This window comes from Schistocerca gregaria, chromosome 9, assembly GCF_023897955.1.
Source record: "Schistocerca gregaria isolate iqSchGreg1 chromosome 9, iqSchGreg1.2, whole genome shotgun sequence".
Taxonomy (NCBI): Eukaryota; Metazoa; Arthropoda; class Insecta; order Orthoptera; family Acrididae; genus Schistocerca; species Schistocerca gregaria.
The window spans coordinates 29,463,493-29,486,639 of NC_064928.1; the positions used below are offsets into that span (position 1 = coordinate 29,463,493).

At 39.1% G+C, this 23,147-nt stretch overlaps 1 protein-coding gene across 6 annotated transcripts in view; it reads right to left on the reverse strand.

Annotated features, from left to right (window-relative positions):
* Positions 1 to 23,147, reverse strand: part of LOC126292120 (zinc finger protein 701-like) — a 170,085-nt gene that overhangs the window by 83,241 nt on the left and 63,697 nt on the right. For all 6 annotated transcript variants that reach the window (XM_049985951.1, XM_049985952.1, XM_049985950.1 and 3 more), the window contains exon 5: positions 9,173 to 9,271. In XM_049985951.1, the coding sequence (XP_049841908.1) occupies positions 9,173 to 9,271 (99 nt within the window). The remainder of the gene's footprint in view (positions 1 to 9,172; positions 9,272 to 23,147) is intronic.

Genomic DNA, 23,147 nt, shown 5'->3' on the forward strand with positions numbered 1-23,147 from the left:
AAAATAATACAAAAGACGTTATTGTAATTAAAGTTCAGATCGATTTTCATATTTAAAACTAGTAATGATACTATAAAAATTATGTCAATTAATATTGTATTTTGAACCTTATTCAGCTTTAACATCAGTTCCTTTATGTTTTGTAGATTTTAATTGTAACATAAAAATTGTACAAAATTAATAATGGGTTATTTTGAGATTTATTGTTAAAATTCTATATAAAGCAAAGCAGTGATGCTGCAAGAGAGTCAGTGAGTTATTGAGTTGTTCTGTCAGTCAGTCAAAGAGATCTGTGAAGTATGTCAGTCAGTGTTTTGTTAACATGACGAGTATGCAGTTCAGTTATCAATAAATTTTGTGAAGTTGGAAACTGTTATATTCTTTCATCAAATGAATTCCACGCAATAGAAAGTTAAGTTAAATGTAATGATCCGGGAGGATTGTTATAGTCTGTCACGTTGAACGATTCTCTTTATTTGTTGGTCCCATTCTTGCAGGATCTTTTTGCAGCCGCAGCAAGGTCAGAGATTTGATGTTTTACTGGATACCTCATATTCACGGTACACTCGTGAAATGGTCATATGGAAAAATCTGCACTTCATCGGTACCTCAGAGATACTATGTCCCATTGCTCATGTGCCGATTATAACACCACATTCAAATTCACTTAAATCTTGATAACCTGCCATTTTAGCAGCAGTAACGACCTAACAACTGTGCCAGACACTTGTTGTCTTATATTGGCATTGCCAACTGCAGCACCACCTTCTGCCTGTTTACGTATCTCTTTATTTGAATATGCATGCCTACACCAGTTTCTTTGGCACTTCAGTGTAAATGTTTTCTACTTAACACTACTCTGAAATCTTATAATCTCTAAATGTTAATTTATCAAGTTATTTGCGTAGTACACCACACTGCTTGAGGAAATTGACGTTCTGACAGTGACTTTCGATTCCTACAAGTAAGAAGAAAATTTTAAAAGGCCAGTCTGTGAGGTCCTCTTGTAAGTACAGAGACAGACAACCGATGACAAACATGCAATGAACACTAGCAGGAAAAGTTTACGTCACCATGTACTGACAACTCCAGAGTCAAGCAAAATAGCTTAACCATCAAGAAGCATTTGTTTCCAGACATGGATTTATAGGAATCTTTTTTTCCAGTTTTGACTAGTAAGAATATACAATCTTTTTCGACATTTTTCATTTATTTATTTAGCCATCCATGGACATTTTATGGATGTTGTCAGTTGCATACATTCATATATTTATGCAGTTAAACATTGTGACATATGAGTTATTTACAATCATTTTTGCTCCTTATCAAAATATTGTGAAACAAAAACTATTTACAATCATTTTGTACTAAGGAATTCACTTATAGTGTAAAAGCAGTGTTCCTGCAAAAACAATTTAAGGTGTTTCCTAAAGAGGTACATGTTATCTGCTGCTTATATTTTCTGCGGCAGTTTATTATAGAGTTTTACACCTTCATAGAAGAAGCTATTTTGAGTCTTATGTTTATTCTTCCTGTCTAGGTGAAGACAGTGACTTGTTCTTGTACTATAGTTATGAAAATTGCTATTTGTGCTATAATTTTCTATATTTTTCTTGATGTACACTATGGTTTGGAATATAAATTCACAAGGAACAGTTAGAATTTGTAAAATTTTGAAAAGTTCTCTGCAGTGGGTCCGCTTACTGATTTTTGCTATAATTCTTACTGCTCTCTTTTGCATTTTAAATACTGTTAGTAAACTCTGAGCACAGTTTCCCCAGAAAATAATACAATAAGTGATTACTGAATGAACATAACTAAAGTATACAGTTCTCAAACATTCACTACTGCATACAGATACAAGGACTAAGTGCATAACATGTTGTGGATATCTTTTTTGAGAGTTTCATGGCATGTTCATTCCACTTCATTTGGCTGTCAATGTGCAACCCTAAGAGTTTTGTCGTAGGTACATCATCTATGAAGATGTTACCTAGTTTTAAATTTAAGGGACTATGTTTTCTGTTCATTCTAAAGCATATTGTATTTGTTTTCTTTGCGCTGAGAGTTAATTTGTTGTCCTGAGACCATTTGTGAACATCCCTCAGCATTTCAGTAGAATTTTCCAAAATTTGTGGTGGTGTGTTACTGGTGATTACTATGTTGCTGTCACCTGCAAACAATATCTTCTCTCCATGGCTGATATGTTGTGGGAAAACATTTATATACACCAGAAATAATACAGGGACCCTAATATTGATATATTTTGGATCAGATATATGTTTCTCAATGTACTTTGATCCACTGGAGATGCGTGATCTCTACTGACTGTACTCTGTTTTCTAGATATGAACGAAACCATTTGGGAACCACTCCCCTTACTCCTAGTGCTTCTAATTTATGCGACAGCTTCTGGTGGTCAACTGTATCAAATGCCTTAGACAGGTGTTGGTAAAGACCAGTTACACAGCTGTTCTCATCTAGTGCTTCTAAAACTGTTTTTGTAAATTGTACTATTGCAGATTCTGTACCTCTACCAGACCTGAAACCATGCTGGTCATTGCAGAGGACGTTGAATTTACTTAGATAGCTCAAAAACCAGTTTTTCATTATATTCTAAGATGGCGTCACTAACAGCAGTGTGTGATATAGTTTCTCTCAAGAAGACAGAAATTCTAATGTAATCATATGCGTAATCTGTAATTCAAATGTTCTAAATGGTTTCAGACTTTGCTTAGAATCACGATTATGGATACATTCTGTGTGTGAGAGATACATTAATGCAAAAACTGTGTTTTCATGTGAATGTGATCAGGGAAGTTGTAACGGATTTAACGCTATGTTAGTTGCTTACGCTAGCGGACGTGAAATTAATGTGTTACAAAGTGTGTTGTATGAATTGCAAAGTGCTAAAAAACAATAAAAGTCCTAAAAGCAAGGCTTTGTGAATGTGAATTGAATGGAGTATCATCACTTAACACAAACTCTGAAATCAACAGCACATCTATTCTTCCTAAAATGAGTGTAAATTTTAAAAAATACAAACTAAAAGCAACTAAAAAGATCGCTGTACAAAACAGATACAATACTCTGGAAATATGTGATGAAATAAAACCTTGTGGCAGGAGTGTGGAAGAAGTAAGTGTCGTGAGAACTGAAAGTAAACAAGCCTCCGAAAAGTTCATTACACCTAACATACAAGCAACTGTTAACAAAAACCTTGAGCAAAAACTTAAAAACTCAGCCCATAATGTGCTCAAAACATTAAAATCTGTTAATAATATAATACATAGAGACTGTGAAAAGAAAGAAGATCAAAAATTATTACTGTGTGTTTGTACCGATCACCATTGGGCAACTTTGCCATTTTTATGGAAAACCTTGAGAGACTACTGAATGAACTTAAACATAATGTAATTGTTCTTGGTGATTTTAATGTTAACTTTAAGAATGATTGTAGTAAACAACAGCAACTGTGCAATCTGTTTTTGTTTCACAATATGATGGCAACTGTAAATGAAGTTACCAGATGTGGAAATATGTCTGAAACTATAATAGATGAAGTATTTATAAACAAGGACAAGTGTGAATATAACACTGAAGTAACTGACACTGGTTTCTCGGATCACAAGGGTATCAAATTGAGTTTAAATGTCACATCTTACAAGGACCCTGTTATCGATAACAGTTACAGAGAAAGGAGGTTTATAAATGATGACAGCATAAGAATTTTAATTACATTCTGGAAAATAACAACTGGGGTAGTGAATCAAGTGGTGATGTCAACACAAAGTTTGACTCATTCCTTGAAAGCTACAAACACTGCTTCGATGTTGCCTTCCCTATAAAAAGAGTCAAAACTAAACATAAAACTAAAACATGGGTTACACAGGGGATTAGAAAGTCACCAGACACTCTCAGAAAGGTAAATAAATCAGCCAGGAAGAATGTATCACTGAAAGCACATGTGAAATGTTATAGAAGCCTGTACAAGAAAGTAATAATTGCAGCTAAGAAGCTTGATAATGATTCATATATTGAGAAAGGTAATAACAAAATGAAGTCAACTTGGGAGGTAATAAATAAAAATATAGGTAGACACAAAAGAAAAGATAACAACTTTGTCATTAAAAGTGGAGGTAAAACTGTTAAGGGCCCACTTCAGATTGCCAAAATATTTAACAAACATTTCACAAATATAGTCATAAATTTAATTAAAACTAAATGCAATTCCAATAGCACGGTAAAAATCCCCATGAATGGCATGACAATGTTCCTTTACCCAGTAACTGAATCAGAGGTACTAAATGCTATAAATAAGTTAAAAAATAAAATGTCATGTGGATGTGATGGGATTCCTGACAAAGTCATTAAGCAAAGTGCAAGAAACATAGTCTCACATCTCACTGAAATTATAAATGAATCTTTTAAGACAGCGGTGTTTCCATCAAAACTTAAAATGTCAACTATAAAGCCACTTTACAAGAATGGTGATTAATATCCTGTTAGTAGCTTTAGGCCTTTATCAGTGTTGTCAGGTTTCTCAAAAATAATAGAAAGGATAATGTATCATAGACTATACAAATTTCTTATTAAGAATAGAATATTGGTTAATGCACGAAATGGTTTCCATAAAAATAAATCAACTGAATCAGCTATCTTCAACTTTTTGCAACTTGTTCTAAATGCCATAAATAGAAAGGAATTAAATTGTGAATTTTTTTTAGACTTATCAAAGGCCTTTGATGTCAGTGACCATAAGTTACTGCTTAGGAAGTTATATGCCTATGGGATACGTGGAGTTGCCAACAAATGGTTTGAATCATATCTGTCAGACAGGTATCAGAAGGTGGAGATAAGCCATGCAGATAGGACATATTCATCAACATTCGGGAGAGTTTTGTACGGAGTACCCCAGGGATCTGTATTAGGGCCTTTACTGTTTTTAATATTTATAATGACCAAGTCAACTATCTGAAGCAGAGGCACTACTGTTTGCTGACGATACAAGTTTGTTTGTTAAAACAAATAGTGAAGCTGACTTACAGGAAAAAGTCACATTAGCAAGAGACGAAGCAGACAGATGGTTCAATGAAATCAGACTCATTGTCAATGCCAAAAAAACAATGTGGATCAACTTCAGACATGTTACAAATAAAATAAAAACTAACCTTACAGTAGAACTGGGCAAGTGTAAGATTGAACAAGCATCATACACTAAATTCTTGGGAGTCTGGTTTGATGAACACTTAGCATGTAATATCATTGAACAAAAAATTAAGTCAAACATGTTATATACTTAGAATGCTTAAAAGCTTATGTAATATTAAAACAGTGTTGTGTGTTTATTTCTCATTCATGCACAGTTTATTAAGATACGGTGCACAGTTTTGGGGGAACAACAGTCTAACAAAACATTCATTTAGACTACAAAAGAAGACAGTCAGAATAATAAAAGGTATAGGATACTCTTGTAGGCATGCTTTCAAAGAATTAAAAATCATGACACTACCATCCTTATACATATATGAAAGCATATGTTTCTTAAAAGAACACGAGGAATTTTCTACATTAAACAGAGAATTTCACAACTACAAAATGAGGAATAGGAATGGTTTCCACAGAGAAATTCAAAAAACAGCTTTGTATCACAAAAGTGTACTATACCAACCCAAAATCGTCTACAGTGCTCTCCCCAAAGAACTAAAAATAATACCAACACTACACATATTTAAAAGAGAATTAAAAAACATGTTATTCAGCAATAGTTTTTACAGTATTGAAGAGTTTATGAATCATTGACAATAAAAGTGCAATTAGTATTTCCCTGACATAACAAATGTGTGTAATTGCTCACATTTAAATACTGCCTGTTTCTATGAAAGTGTGAAACAGTGTTAATGTAAGAATGGAAATAATCTTTGTAGTGAGAATCACTAGCTCTTTTTTTATGTTGTTATCCTACTTGTATATTTTTATGTTAATGTTCTTATAGTTCTATTAAAATTGTAATGCCTAAGTGACAAGTAAATTCAATTATAAATTTTCATGTACATGTATTTTAAATTGTAATGTTTATTGACAAGTACTATGTCATTTTGATGATGTACTACAAGGACACTAGTAAATTGAATTGAATTGTTTCTATCACTTTGGAAAAGCATGACAATAGGGCTATTAGTCTGTAGTTCTCAACATTTTCTATGTCACCTTTCTTGTGAACTGGTAAAATTTTAGCATGCTTCAGATAGTCAGGGAAGCAAACAGTTTTGAAGGATTCATTTATGATTTCTGTTAGTGGAACTTTGATACTAATTGCCTTACAACATTGCATTCTTCCTTCCAGTAGTGGTAAGCAATACCATTGAGTTTGCTATATGCTTCTGTATTGGTTGATTAGCACCTTTTGTAAAAAAAAAATTGTAAGTTCATTGCAATGCTGCCAAAGTAGGTATTCACATAATTTGCTAATTCTTTCAGGTTATTTTCTAAGTTTCCCTTGTTCCTGATTTGTGTGTTTGTACCTCTCTGTTTCACAGTTCCTGTTTCTTGTTTCACTATAGCCCATGCAGCTTTACTTTTATTATTGGCTAAATTTATGAACCTATCGTTGGCTGATTTTTTTGGAGTGTTGAGTATATTCCTGTAGATCCTTTTGTAGTTTTTGTAGTAGTGCAAAAAAACTGGATCACTATTGTCCTTTTTAATGGAGTTTACGTATTTACAAGTTTAAGCACTTTTTCTAATTCCTTTAGTAGTCCATTGGGGAATGTTTCTTCAAATTTTGATTTAAACTCAGACATAAAATTAGAGAACTTGCTATTCACTTTAGTTTTTATTTATACTCCTTCCCAACTTTCATGTGCTAACTTTAAGGAAAACTCTTGCAAAGCTGATGGAGAGTAGACTCTTATATACATGCAGTTTTGATTCTTTTTTTACACAAGCTTTTACTTTTATAATCTGAGATAGACGGTCAGACAGTCCCAGATTTTTGACAAGTACATCACAGTTTTCTCTGCCTACATCTGTAGTTACATGGTCAATGGTAGATGATGAATGTGTAGTTATTCTTGTTGCACAGTTGACTAGTGATGATATACCAAAACTATGTAAGATGTGTTACTGGTGTCATCTGTTTTAGTTGTATTTATGTTAAAATCCCCACACAAAAGGATATTATGTTTCAGGGTTAATGCTAGTTCTAGGCTTTGTATAAGTTTTGAAAAGAATACCTCTAAATTACCACTAGGAGAACGATATACACATAATATAGTTAGTTTCTTGGGTATATTTATAGCAACTATCTCTATTACTGACACTTCAAAGTCTTTGCCTACACTTAGCATGATAATATCATTTCTTACTTTAAATTCAATGCCGTTCTTAACATAATTACATGATCCTCCACCTTTCACTGTGTTTCTGTAATAAGAACATGCTTGGACATATGAGGGTAAATTAATATATAAGATTTCACTTTCTTTACACCAGTGCTCTGTAATACAGATAACAGTGCTGTCTAAGATTTTTAACTCAACTTCCAGCTGTTGCACTTTGTTTTTTTACACACTGAATATTTTGGTGGAGTACTGTTAGGCATTTAAAGTTAGTTATCTTGGTGCCTTCTTCTTTGTCATATCTGCAATTAAAAAATCCTTCATATGGTAAGGCGGTGCCCTTTTCCATCTACTTGCTGCCCCATGGATGGTTGTTTCCATTTCTGGTGCTGCTCCTGCTATTGCTGGGATTTCTGGTGTTACTGCTGTCTGTGATGCTGCTGTTGATGGTGATGCTGTTGTTGGCATTTCTGCTTCGATTATTGTTTGTACTGCTGCATTTTGTGTAACTGCTATTGATTGTGTTTGTTCTGCTGCCTTTTTTTTTTTTTGTATCATCTGTGATGAGATGGCTTCTCTGTTTTGAGTTGATACAATAATAGGCGTGATGTTTTTTGTGTACATCATCACAGCCATCTCATTTATTCTAGAACCTATGAACTTTTTACCATGAATATTTAAATGCATATCATGCCTGGTGAGTGTTTCCTTTCCAAGAATTTCACGTCCAGGAAGTTTGTGTTTCTGTATGCTTTGCATATTTTGCAAAATTGCCTGTTGGCCTTAATAATTTCCTGGTTGACACACGAATTTTCTATTAGGTCATATCTGTGTGGTATTCCAGTCACTATTACACTTAAATTTTTCACTGTATCTAGGGTTTTCCGGAGATCACGGATGGCACTTTTTAATTCATTGTAATAAACATCATTTGCACCACCAATTATAACTAAAACCCAATTTTCTTGTGTAGTGTTATCAGGCTGTATGTTCCTGATTACTTCGTTCATAGGGGCCCCAGGTTTTATATAGCTGGCAGTTCTAACATTGTGTTCATTTTGCAAGATTTTTGCGAGATCACGACCATGACTGTCTGAGTAAACAACTAACTTGGATTTCCTAAGATATATATTTCTGTCATTACTGCCTTTTGGGGCAATGCTATTTCTATATTTTTGTATATCAGCAGCATCTGTTAGATGGCAATCATTATCATTAAAGTCTTCCTTGTTTGCTTTTAGACCGTCTGGAATGGCGAAATTTTTCTGTAGTTTTATAGACCTAGGCCTGCTGTAAGCACTTTCTGATTCACAGTTTTTGCTTTCACGAGGATTCCTCAATACTTGCTTTAGATTTTCCAGAAATTCTATGTATTTTCTAGCTCCATTTATATCACAATAAAGCTCGTGATAGTTCAAATCTGGCACTGCACATTTCCGTTGCTACTTAGAGACTGTTACACAGCTGACCACAATCGCACGAGATTTTATCAGAGTTTAATTTCACACAAAACAACTTGAGTAGTACCATTTATGCATTAGTGAGCATGCTCTGATACCTTTTTCCACTATAATATCACATGAACAACACTTTACTGATGATAATAACTCAAAATTTACGGAGAAATTTGCCACAGTTTGTATATACAACGCCATTTTGCTTTACAATTGTTCATTGTTTTGTTACTGAAAGTTCCTTTCCACTAGACTACTTTAGCATGAACATTCAAAAGCAAAGCTAACATTCTACTGGCAAGTACTTCATACAAAGCTTGACTTTCCTCTGATTTACACTACTGTCAGCAAGACACCAGTGATGTACAGGTCACTTACCTCCATGTGGTCCTCTCTCACTGCCTCCTCATCTTCCTTGCCCTCAGTCTTCTCAATATTGAATGTGCTACATCTGATGAAGTTTTCTGATGAATAATCCTGGAACAGGTTTTTTTTGTAAATACTTCATAAAACAAAAGAAGTAAAATTGAGGTAATGCAGTATAGCTGAATAAAATCAGGTGGTGCTGAGGGAATTAGATCAAGAAACAAGAAACTGAAAGTAGACTAATTTTGCTATTTTGGAAGCTAACTGATGACGACTCATGAAGCAGGCAATCTCGCAATAGCAAGAAAATCATTTCTGATAAAGTGAAATTTGTTGACATAAAATATAAATGTCCACTTTATGGCAAATTGGAACTGTGACCCAGACCAGGACTCAAGTACGGGGGCAAATGACATTCCGGAGGGGTGAACGGAAGGCCTCTCCAGTTTGTCTGACGAACTAGTTTCAGGCTCTGTCTCCGGCTGATACTGATCTTCGGCCAGACATGGCTGCTTGTCCTGTTCCAGAGGTTGCCCCTCAGTCTGCAAGATCCGGGCGGTCGCAGAGTGTGGGCTTACTGGTAGTTGGGAGCTCCAACGTCAGGCGCGTAATGGGGGCCCTTAGGTATATGGGTCCTTTCAGATGCCATGAAGGGTACAAGGTGCACCCATCTGCAGGTTGTCACTCATGTCAGCACCAATTATGTGTGTCGCTATGGATCGGAGGAAATCCTCTCTGGCTTCCGGCAGCTATCTGATTTGGTGAAGACTGCCAGTCTCGCTAGTGGGATTGAAAGCAGAGCTCACCATCTACAGCATCGTCGACAGGGCTGACGGCGGACCTTTGGTACAGAGCCGAGTGGAGGGTCTGAATTAGAGGCCGAGACGGTTCTGTGACCATGTGGACTGCAGATTCCTTGACTTGCACCATAGGGTAGTGGGGTTTCGGGATCTGCTGGATAGGTCAGGAGTCCACTACACGCAACAAGCAGCTACATGGGTAGCAGGGGTTGTGTGGCATGGACTGGGTGTTTTTTTAGGTTAGGTGGCCTTGGGCAAGTACAGAAAGGGCAACAGCCTCAAAGGGTACGGGGCAAAGTCAGGACATGCAGGGACCAAGCACCAATCAGTATCGTAATTGTAAACTGTCGAAGCTGGATTGGTAAAGTGCCTGAACTTCAAGTGCTGATAGAAAGCACCGAAGCTGAAATCGTTATAGGTACGGAAAGCTGGCTGAAGCCAGAGATAAATTGTGCCGAAATTTTTACAAAGGCAGAGACGGTGTTTAGAAAGGATAGATTGCATGCAACTGGTGGTGGCGTGTTTGTCGCTGTTAGTAGTAGTTTATCCTGTAGTGAAATAGAAGTGGATAGTTCCTGTGAATTATTATGGGTGAAGGCTATACTAAATAAACAAGATAGGTTAATAATTGGCTCCTTGTACCGACCTCCTGACTCAGCAGCATTAGTGGCAGAACAACTGAGAGAAAATCTGGAATACATTTCACATAAATTTACTCACATTGTTATAGTCTTAGGTGGAGATTTCAATTTACCAGATATACACTGGGACACTCAGATGTTTTTGGACAGGTGGTAGGGACAGAGCATCGAGTGACATTATACTGAGTGCACTATCCGAAAATTACCTCGAGCAATTAAACAGAGAACCAACTCATGCAGATAACATCTTGGATCTACTGATAACAAAAAGACTCGAACTTTTCGACTCTGTAAGTGCAAAACAGGGAATCTAGCCCCTTCTCTGTTCCCATTTCAGCCCTCTATTCTACCAATGGACCCAGTCTCTCTCTCTCTCTCTCTCTCTCTCTCTCTCTCTCTCTCTCTCTCTCTCTCTCTCTCTCTCTTTTTTTTTTTTTTTTTTTGCCCCATTAGTTTACTGACTGGTTTGATGCGGCCCGCCACGAATTCCTTTCCTGTGCTAACCTCTTCATCTCAGAGTAGCACTTGCAACCTACGTCCTCAATTATTTGCTCGACGTATTCCAATCTCTGTCTTCCTCTACAGTTTTTGCCCTCTACAGCTCCCTCTAGTACCATGGAAGTCATTCCCTCATGTCTTAGCGATTGTCCTATCATCCTGTCCCTTCTCTTTATCAGTGTTTTCCACATATTCCTTTCCTCTCCGATTCTGCGTAGAACCTCCTCATTCCTTACCTTATCACTCCGCCTAATTTTCAACATTCATCTATAGCACCACATCTCAAATGCTTCGATTCTCTTCTGTTCTGGTTTTCCCACAGTCCATGTTTCACTACCATACAATGCTGTACTCCAGACGTACATCCTCAGAAATTTCATCCTCAAATTAAGGCCGGTATTTGATATTAGTAGAGTTCTCTTGGCCAGAAATGCCTTTTTGCCATAGCGAGTCTGCTTTTGATGTTCTCCTTGCTCCGTCCGTCATTGGTTATTTTACTGCCTAGGTAGCAGAATTCCTTAACTTCATTGACTTCATGCCCATCAATCCTGATGTTCAGTTTCTCGCTGTTCTCATTTCTACTACTTCTCATTACCTTCGTCTTTCTCCGATTTACTCTCAAACCATACTGTGTACTCATTAGACTGTTCATTCTGTTCAGCAGATCATTTAATTCTACTTCACTTTCACTCAGGATAGCAATGTCATCAGCGAATCGTATCATTGATACCCTTTCACCTTGTATTTTAATTCTGCTCCTGAACCTTTCTTTTATTTCCATCATTGCTTCCTCGATGTACAGATTGAAGAGTAGGGGCGAAAGGCTACAGCCTTGTCTTACACCCTTCTTAATACAAGCACTTCGTTCTTGATCACCCAGTCTTATTATACCCTCTTGGTTGCTGTACATATTGTATATGACCCATCTCTTCCTATAGCTTACCCCTACTTTTTTCAGTATCTCGAACAGCTTGTACCATTTTATATTGTCGACCGCGTTTTCCAGGTCGACAAATCCTATGAACGTGTCTTGATTTTTCTTTAGCCTTGCTTCCATTATTAGCCGTAACGTCAGAATGGCCTCTCTCATGCCTTTACTTTTCCTAAAGCTGAACTGATCGTCACCTAGCGCATTATCAATTTTCTTTTCCACTCTTCTGTATATTATTCTTGTAAGCAGCTTCGATGCATGAGCTGTTAAGCTGATTGTGCGACAATTCTTGCACTTTTCAGATATTGCCATCTTCGGAATTGTGTGGATGACGCTTTTCCAAAAGTCAGATGGTATGTCGCCAGACCCATACATTCTACACACCAACGTGAATAGTCGTTTTGTTGCCACTTCCCCTAATGATTTTAGAAATTCTGATGGAATGTTATCTATTCCTTCTGCCTTATTTGACCGTAAGTCCTCCAAAGCTCTTTTAAATTCCGATTCTAATACTGGATCCCCTATCTCTTCTACATCGACTTCTGTTTCTTCTTCTATCACATCAGACAAATCTTCACCCTCATAGAGGCTTTCAATGTATTCTTTCCACCTATCTGTTCTCTCCTCTGCATTTAACAGTGGAATTCCCGTTGCACTCTTAATGTTACCACCATTGCTTTTAATGTCACCAAAGGTTGTTTTGACTTTCCTGTATGCTGAGTCTGTCCTTCCGACAATCATATATTTTTCGATGTCTTCACATTTTTCCTGCAGCCATTTCGTCTTAGCTTCCCTGCACTTCCTATTAATTTCATTCCTCAGCAACTTGTATTTCTGTATTCCTGATTTTCCCGGAACATGTTTGTACTTCCTCCTTTCATCAATCAACTGAAGTATTTCTTCTGTTACCCATGGTTTCTTCGCAGCTACCTTTTTTCTACCTATGTTTTCCTTCCCAACTTCTGTGATGGCCCTTTTTAGAGATGTCCATTCCTCTTCAACTGTGCTGCCTACTGCACTATTCCTTATTGCTGCATCTATAGCGTTAGAGAACTTCAAACGTATCTCGTCATTCCTTAGAACTTCCGTATCCCACTTCTTTGCGTATTGATTCTTCCTGACTAATGTCTTGAGCTTCAGCCTACTCTTCATCACTACTATATTGTGATCTGAGTCTATATCTGCTGCTGGGTACGCCTTACAATCCAGTATCTGATTTCGGAATCTCTGTCTGACCATGATGTAATCTAATTGAAATCTTCCCGTATCTCCCGGTCTTTTCCAATTATACCTCCTCCTCTTGTGATTCTTGAACAGGGTATTCGCTATTACTAGCTGAAACTTGTTACAGAACTCAATTAGTCTTTCTCCTCTTTCATTCCTTGTCCCAAGCTCATATTCTCCTGTAACCTTTTCTTCTACTCCTTCCCCTACACCTGCATTCATGTCGCCCATGACTATTAGATTTTTGTCCCCCTTTACATACTGCATTACCCTTTCAACATCCTAATACACTTTCTCTATCTGTTGATCTTCAGCTTGCGACATCGCCATGTATACCTGAACTATCGTTGTCGGTGTTGGTCTGCTGTCGATTCTGATTAGAAGAACCCGGTCACTGAACTGTTCACAGTAACACACCCTCTGCCCTACCTTCCTAGTCATAACGAATCCTACACCTGTTATACCATTTTCTGCTGCTGTTGATATTACCCGATACTCATCTGACCAGAAATTCTTGTCTTCCTTCCACTTCACTTCACTGACCCCTACTATATCTAGATTGAGCCTTTGCATTTCCCTTTTCAGATTTTCTAGTTTCCCTACCACGTTCAAGCTTCTGACATTCCACACCCCGACTCGTAGAACATTATCCTTTCATTGATTATTCAATCTTTTTCTCATGCTAACCTCCCCCTTGGCAGTCCCCTCCCGGAGATCCGAATGGGGGACTATTCTGGAATCTTTTGCCAATGGAGAGATCATCATGACACTTCTTCAACTACAGTCCACATGTCCTGTGGATACACATTACATGTCTTTAATGCAGTGGTTTCTATTGCCTTCTGCATCCTCATGTCGTTGATCATTGCTGATTCTTCCACCTTTAAGGGCAATTTCCCACCCCTAGGACAAGAGAGTTCCCTGAACCTCTATCCGCTCCTCTGCCCTCTTTGACAAGGCCGTTGGCAGAATGAGGCTGACTTCTTATGCCGGAAGTCTTCTGCCGCCAATGCTGATTATTTATCAAAATTTAGGCAGTGGCGGGGATCGAACCCGGGACTGAAGATGTTTTGATTATTAATCAAAGACGCTACCCCCAGACCACGGGCCCCTGTTCATCTGTTTAGCAAGAGTAATAGAAGGCAGATTTCAGGCTACCTAACAGATCAAAATGAAAATTTCTGTTCCTACACTGACAATGTTGAGTGTTTATGGAAAGAGTTCAAGGCAATTGTAAAATGCATTTTAGACAGGTACGTGCCGAGTAAAACTGTGAGGGACGGGAAAAACCCACTGTGGTTCAACAACAAAATTAGGAAAGTACTGCGAAAGCAAAGAGAGCTTCACTGCAAGTTTAAATGCAGCCAAAACCTCTCAGACAAACAGAGGCTAAACGATGTTGAAGTTAGCGTAAGGAGTTCAGTGAATTCGAAAGTAAAATTCTATGTACAGACTTGACAGAAAATCCTAGGAAGTTCTGGTCTTACGTTAAATCAGTCAGTGGCTCGAAACAGCATATCCAGACACTCTGGGGTGATGATGGCATTGAAACAGAGGATGACACAAGTAAAGCTGATATACTAAACACCTTTTTCCAAAGCTGTTTCACAGAGGAAGACCGCACTGCAGTTCCTTCTCTAAATCCTCACACAAACGAAAAAATGGCTGACTTTGAAATAAGTGTGCAAGGAATAGAAAAGCAACTAGAATCACTCAACAGAGGAAAGTCCACTGGACCTGACGGGATACCAATTCGATTCTACACAGAGTATGCGAAAGAGCTTGCCCTCCCCCCTTCTAAGAGCCGTGTACCGCAAGTCTCTAGAGGAACGGAAGGTTTCAAATGATTGGAAAAGAGCACAGGTAGTGTAGTCCCAGTCTTCAAGAAGGGTTGTCGAGCAGAAGCGCAAAACTATAGACCTATATCTCTGACGTCGATCTGTTGCAGAATTTTAGAACGTTTTTTTCTCGCATATCATGTCGTTTCTGGAAACCCAGAATCTACTCTGTAGGAATCAACATGGATTCCAGAAACAGCAATCGTGTGTGACCCAACTCACTTTATTTGCTCATGAGACCCAGAAAATATTAGATACAGGCTCCTATGTAGATGCCATTTTCCTTGACTTCCGGAAGGCATTTGATACAGTTCCGCACTGTCGCCTGATAAACAAAGTAAGAGCCTACGGAATATCAGACCAGCTGTGTGGCTGGATTGAAGAGTTTTTAGCAAACAGAACATAGCATGTTGTTCTCAATGGAGAGGCATCTACAGATGTTAAAGTAACCTCTGGCGTGCCACAGGGGAGTTTTATGGGACTACTGCTTTTCACAATATATATAAATGACTAGTAGGTAGTGTCCCAAGTTCCATGCGGCTTTTCATGGATGATACAGGAGGTGGCAAATGACCCTTAACATAGACAAATGTAATGTTGTTGTTGTTGTGGTCTTCAGTCCTGAGACTGGTTTGATACAGCTCTCTCCTTCGACCATCATCAGTTATTTTGCTCCCCAAATAGCAAAACTCCTTTACTACTTTAAGTGCCTCATTTCCTAATCTAATTCCCTCAGCATCACCCAACTTAATTCGACCACATTCCATTATCCTTGTTTTGCTTTTGTTGATGTTCATCTTATATCCTCCTTTCAAGACACTGTCCATTCCATTCAACTGCTCTTCCAAGTCCTTTGCTGTCTCTGACAGAATTACCATGTCATCGGCGAACCTCAAAAGTTTTTATTTCTTCTCCCTGGATTTTAATACCTACTCCAAATTTTTCTTTTGTTTCCTTTACTGCTGGCTCAATAAACATATTGAGTAACACCAGGGAGAGGCTACAACCCTGTCTCACTCCCTTCCCAAACACTGCTTCCCTTTCATGCCCCTCAACTCTTATAACTGCCATCTGCTTTCTGTACAATGTATTGCGAATACATAGAAAGAAGGATCCTTTATTGTATGATTATATGATAGCGGAACAAATACTGGTAGCAGTTACTTCTGTAAAATATCTGGGAGTATGCGTGCGGAATGATTTGAAGTGGAATGATCATATAAAATTAATTGTTGGTAAGGCGGGTACCAGGTTGAGATTCATAGGGAGAGTCCTTAGAAAATGTAGTCCATCAACAAAGGAGGTGGCTTACAAAACACTCATTTGACCTATACTTGAGTATTGCTCATCAGTGTGGGATCCATACCAGATGGGGTTGACAGAGGAGATAGGGAAGATCCAAAGAAGAGCAGTGCGTTTCATCACAGGGTTATTTGGTAAGCGTGATAACGCCCTTGTGTAGCAGGAGAAGCTGTACCTGCGAATTTACACAAAAATGCCTCGGATGAAGGCTGCAAGTGGCTTACGGTATAGCTGCAAGTTGTTGGGCTAGTGCATGTAAAGTTGAACGATGCCAAGAAGAGAAATTGAGCCCATCTAGCAAGATACTTGTAGGCCCTACTGTGGGTAGTGTAGCTGCTGTAACTGTTCACCACAACTAAGCCTACAGCCACCACACAATATTTATTTTTTAATTATTTTACTTCTCTACAGTGTGAACCATTAATTTAAACTGTGTTTTATTAGTGAATAATCATTCTTGAACTTTAAAGAAACTGATTCACCCCATTATTTCATCCTAATCATACAACTATATAGGGTTCGCTCCTGGTGTTTGATTAATCTGAGTATCCTGTTTTACAGACCTATGAAGTACCAAGTTAATATAAAGAGGCATCATTTAACTGTGCAAATCATCTTCATCTTCTCTTCAGGTATTGCCTGTCACAGTACCCATTTTTGTCGTGGTCTTCCTCTGTCTCTTCTCTCGTGGCACTTATAATTTCTTGCCTTTAAGGGAAGTCTCCCACTCTCCATTCTTTGTAGATGTTCATTTTATTTTCTTCTGTAATCTGAAATTTTATCATTGAGGCTAAAGATTTGCAGTTCTTCTCTAATATCTTGATTTCTTAGCCTGTCTTCTCTTGTGCAACCTTTAACACCTTTAAGAAATTTCATTTCTTGTGTCTGAGTCTGGCTTTCTTGCTTTCACTTCCATAGAGCAGTGTGGGAACTGCAACAGTTTTGTAAAATTTAATTTGACTGTGTTTCCTGGTTTTGTTTTTAGGTTCCTGTTGATTGTTCCACATACCCGACAGAATTTACTGAGCTTAATTTCAATATCTCTGCTGTAGCCATAGGTCATTTCACATCTGAGGTAATTGAAATGGTTTACTTGCTCTAAAATTTTCTGATCTATCACTATTTTGGTTCTGTTTGGTTCTTTCCCCACAAATGCCGTTGTCTTAGTTTTTTCTTTTGAAATTTCCATGTTAAATTTTGCACTTATTTGTTTTAGCAAGTAGATTCCTTCTTGAAGGTCATCTTCCTTATCTGCTAGGATCACTGCATCATCAGCATATAGTAAATTATTTAAAAGAATGTTCCTATCTGAAATTCTGATTTCCATATATGTATTACTTCATTGATGTAGATGTTGAACACAGTTGGAGAGATGCAGCAGCCTTGCCATACCCCTTTATTAGCTGGTACCTCATTAGTTGTTTTACCATTGAGATCTAGAGTGACATTTGTGTCTTGATACAAACTTTTTATGCTTTGGATATCTGTGATTCGTCATTATTTCCCAAAGTTTCTGTCTATTGACATTGTCTAAAGCTTTTTTTAAAGTCAATAAAAGCAATGTGTGTTTCTTTATTATACTCTCTCCATTTTTCTATTATTTGCTGTAGAATAAAAACTGCATCTATTGTGGACCATTCTTTCCTAAAACCCATTTGTTCCTCATGCAATACTGCTTCTGCTATGTTTTTAAGTCCTGTGTTTAAAATCTTTGCATACATCTTGCATGCTCAGTCCAGTAAACTTATTCCTCTGTAATTACTGCATAGACTTTTATCTCCTTTTTTCAAAACTGATATCACTCTAGCTGTTTTCCAGTCTTTGCGGATACTCTTCTTCTTCCAACATTCCACTAGTGCTGGAGAGCAAAAGGAAAGGTCAATAGCCGATGACGACCCGGAAGCAGTACAGAAATGAATGGGAGCACCAGAGTTGAGGAGGCACAGTTCGTCAGACATCATGAGGCTTTCCAGAATGCGACCCCTGGGGCAAGTAGTCTGAGAGCCCCATAAGACATTATGAGCGTTGAAGTCCCCCAGAAGAAGAAATGGGCGGGGGAGTTGGCTAATAAGGTCTGTGAGAGCCTCAGAGTCTATCGCATCCGGAGGCGGTAAATAAACTGAACAGACTGTGAGCCTCCGACCCACAAGAAGTCAACTGCAACAGCTTGCAAGTCGGTGACGAGAGGGAGCTCAGATGAGGGGTGCATGTCACGGACAAAAACCGTAACACCATCCTTTGCCCTTTCCCCCGTCAAATCATCTTTTCGATATACGGTATAGCCCCATAAGGAAGGAGCATCAGTGGCCCGAAAATGTGTCTCTTGGAGACATAAGCACAAGGGGCACTCTCGTATAAGGAGTTGTAATTCGGCCACATGCGTCCTGAACCCATTCAGGTTCCACTGTAATATTGGAGCCAGCGATCAGGGTGGCTGAACTTTCACCCTGCCTCTGTGCTTAGGAGGAGAGACCGTACTGGCTGGAGATTTATTCCTGGGGCGAGAAGATCACCCCCGGTCGACATCAATGTCCATAAGCTCCGATGACGACCCACGGGAGATGTCAGACGGTACGATGGCCTCGTCATCGGACCGATGCTGACTAGTCTCCTCAGGTGGCAGAACCTTCATCTTCTGAGGCTTTGTGCCTGGTCCTTCTGAGGCTTTGTCTTGGGGGGCTTAGAATGCAGAGCCTTGTCAACAGTTGGAGGTTTACTCGCCTGGGCAGAAGGCGCCATATGGGGAGAGGCAGGAAGTACCCCAATGTCAGCAACAACGGCCTTGTCCGATGTAGCGGGGAGAGCCGCAGATTGCAAAACAACCGCAGCAGCACAAGTGCACTGGCAAGCACAGGTATTAGTGCTAACACTAGCAACCTCCATTTGCGTAGCAACAGTGGCCAGTTGTACCAGTTTTTTGAGATGCGCTTAGATGTTTTAATCTCCTGTACCTTCCGTTCTTTGAGATAGATGGGGCAGATCCGGCTCCAGACAGGGTGACTCCCAGAGCAATTCACGCACTTCACAGGCGATGAACAATCGGCTCCATCATGGGTAGGCTGACCACATTTACCACAAGTGGCTATCCCATTGCACCCCAACGTAATATTCCGAAAGCGCTGACATTTAAAACAGCGCATTGGGTTGGGGAAATATGGCCCTACTGGCAAACATAAGAACCCTGCTTTAACATGGTCTGGGAGTCTCGGGCAACTGAACATGAGAATAAACGAGTCAGATTTGACGCGGTCCCCATTGACTCGTTTCATAATATGCTGCACGTCAACAATACCTTCGTCAGCCCACTCAGATTTTAACTCGTCTATGGGGATATCCACCAAGTCCCTACACGTCACAACACCCTTACTATAATTCAAAGTGGAGTGGAGCTCGGTCTCGACAGCATACTCTCCGAGACAGGTTGCTTTCCGAAGGGCAGCGACTTGACGGGAACTAGAAGTCTCAACTAACAGAGTCCCATTGCGCAGTCGCTTTACAGATTTCAGTGTTCCTGCAATTCCCTCAAGACCCTTGTGGATGTAAAAGGGAGAAACCCTCTAAAAGCTACCCTCCTTCCTTTTAATAATCAAAAACACATTCTGATTATCAGCATGTGCTCCGTTACTACATTCTGTTAAATCTCTAGCAACACCAGGCGCTGGAGGACTCGCAGCGCGTAGCCGCTTTTTCGATGGGGTGTGTGTTCCTACCAGTGGCCCACCCAAGCCACTGGGAGGGGGAAATGTAGAGGTCGAAGTGTCCATTGCGGTCCCACGAGCAGCTAGGGAACTAAAAGTTCGCTCAGACAGAGCCCCAAGTGCCTGAGTAAGCCTTATACAACTGGGGTGCGGCAGGTGCCCCAGAGGTTGCCCGCTTGCGACTGTTCCACCCCAACAGCCATGCATCTTCTAGGCGCGGAGCACACCAAAAGATTGAGGGGTTTTTATAGAGGTTGGCCTTCCTCGCAATCCAAGCGGTCAAGCCAAGATTACCATTCCTCGCAGCACATAACATTTCACCGCCGCGCCGTACGGTGGTCGCTGAAGCATGTCCGGGGGTTACGGTGACAGGACACTGGCGGCGCAGACCAGTCCCCAGCTCAGGACCCCGGGGTCGCCAAGCCCATACTCAGCAAGTGAATGCTGAGCCCCTGGGGGATTTGTAGTCTGTATCCACTGTGTGTTATGCATTGTCTAGGGGTCTTGTGACTCATGCCTTCTAGAATGTGGGTGTAGGGTTTGTTGGCAGAGCTGCATTGAAATCCTTGAGGTCTGATTGCTTTTTCAAATTTCAGTGGGCATGTTTTGTTTCTGCAAACAGGTATCAGCTGCCTGACCAGACCCCAAGGTCCTTTGCCAACCTTTGATTGTTGGAGAATAGAAAAGAAAGACACCCTAAGGCCTCAAAACCTAATACTGTTGGGGTTGAAAGAGTAAGAGTTGGTCAAGGGAGGCCGATAGGAAAGAAAACAGAAGAAGCCTGACACAAGTAAGTGGAAGTAATGTCAGATTTAGCTAAGAGTCCATGTGGTTACCACTCACATACTCCCACGACAGAAGCCCCCAGGGGGGACTACTCTTTGTCTGAAATCTCACCAACTGACCTGTCTGGTATGGGTGACCCTACTGGGAGCACAGCCCCTGCCAGCATAGCTCAGTGGATCACTAACACACACCAACCTCCCCACCAACATTAAGGTGGTAGTCCTTGAGGAGGAATTGTGTAAATGATGAGATTATGTGTGAGGGACTAAATACGGTAGTAATGAAATTACGTCTCAGTAGTGGAAGATTGTAAACTCAATAGCGAGAATTTAAATGTAATTTTAGATCATAAAGTTAAAGAGTTCATAAATATTTTCATCTTGAGCAAGAGTTAAAGAAAAGTTGTCTTAGTTGTTTCACTGAAAGGCATAATGAAAATTTTAGTCAGAGTAATAACACATCCATGCTTTAGTACATTACACAGGAATAAAGTGAAAGTATTTTTGTTTTACAACATTTCTTAACTATTGCAAAGTGTTATAGTAAAAATTTGCTTACATAAAATTCAATCAGAGTAAAGCAAAATTACTGGAACCTTTTAAATGACTACAGGCTACAGAGTTCGTTTAAAGATTAATAGCTTTTGAAAGTAAATTCTAGTAAGAAAGGGGTTTTGTTTAAGTGAAATGGTCAGCATAGAAAGTGTGCACTTTGTTATCTAAGTAATTTAGTATTTAAAACAGAAAGAAACTTCCACATGGGAAAAATATATCAAAAATAAAGATTCCAAGACTTACCAAGCGGGAAAGCGCCGGCAGACAGGCACATGAACAAAACACACAAACACACACACAGAATTACAAGCTTTCGCAACTGGCAGTTGCTTCGTCAGGAAGGAAGGAAGGAGAGGGAAAAATGAAAGGGTGTGGGTTTTAAGGGAGAGGGTAAGGAGTCATTCCAATCCCGGGAGCGGAAAGACTTCCCTTAGGGGAAAAAAAAGGACAGGTATACACTCGCACACACACATACACATATCCATCCGCACATACACAGACACAAGCAGACATATGTCTGTGTATGTGCGGATGGATATGTGTATGTGTGTGTGCGAGTGTATACCTGTCCTTTTTTTTCCCCTAAGGGAAGTCTTTCCGCTCCCGGGATTGGAATGACTCCTTACCCTCTCCCTTAAAACCCACACCCTTTCATTTTTCCCTCTCCTTCCTTCCTTCCTGACGAAGCAACTGCCAGTTGCGAAAGCTTGTAATTCTGTGTGTGTGTTTGTGTGTTTTGTTCATGTGCCTGTCTGCCGGCGCTTTCCCGCTTGGTAAGTCTTGGAATCTTTATTTTTGATATAATTTAGTATTTAAGTATATTGATTATGGAAAGTGCTTTTCTAAACATCTCCCCTAGCCATTTTTTTTTAGCTTCCTGAAAGTTATCTACAGGGTTTTCTCTCTTTTAAAAACGTTATGTATAAGGGTGTAGTCCAACACTGTTTAAGTAGAGTACTATTTATTTGAAGAACCAAATTAAACAGTAACAAGAAAGAAGACAAAATTCATACTTCTGCTTTTCCAATACTTCACTGTTTAATTGCCTGGTTAGGCTGGCAACCAGTACATGTTTTAAACCACTAAATGAACTTGGAACTGAGTTGTCCTAGCTTTAATATAAAATTATTCATACTGTATTTCTATCTAACTGCTGGGTAAGATCTTGGGAAAAGAAGTGAATAGTCTGATTTACTTATCCATTAGACATAACACAGGGTAAAAAGGGTAACTCTATTGATTAGCTTTTCCTATTAACAGGAATATCCTCCCATAGTGTACTTTATTTGGAAACTACACTAAATTTAGTAAGAGGATTATACATGGCAACATAGAAACAGGGTATTCTGTTGTAAAAGCATACTAAATTACAATGGTACTGGTAGGGTTATAAATCATCAATTGTGTAACAGAGAAAGAAGTGTTGATGGTAGAAACTGCAAAGTGAGGCCAAGACACGATTACAGTAAGGACGTTCAAACACTGAGGCAGGCAAAAGGCTACAAGAAACTTTCATGAAAAAAATCAAGGAGGAATACATTGTACATTTTCCTTGATTTACACCTTTCTAATAAAATCCTTTAGGGTAGTGGTTACAGCTATGAACATGCTACTGCACAATCATCATACAGAACATTTATACAGCACACGAATTAAGAATCAGCATTTATAGCTCATTTAAAAAAGATTCACATGTCCGGGAATGGAATATCACA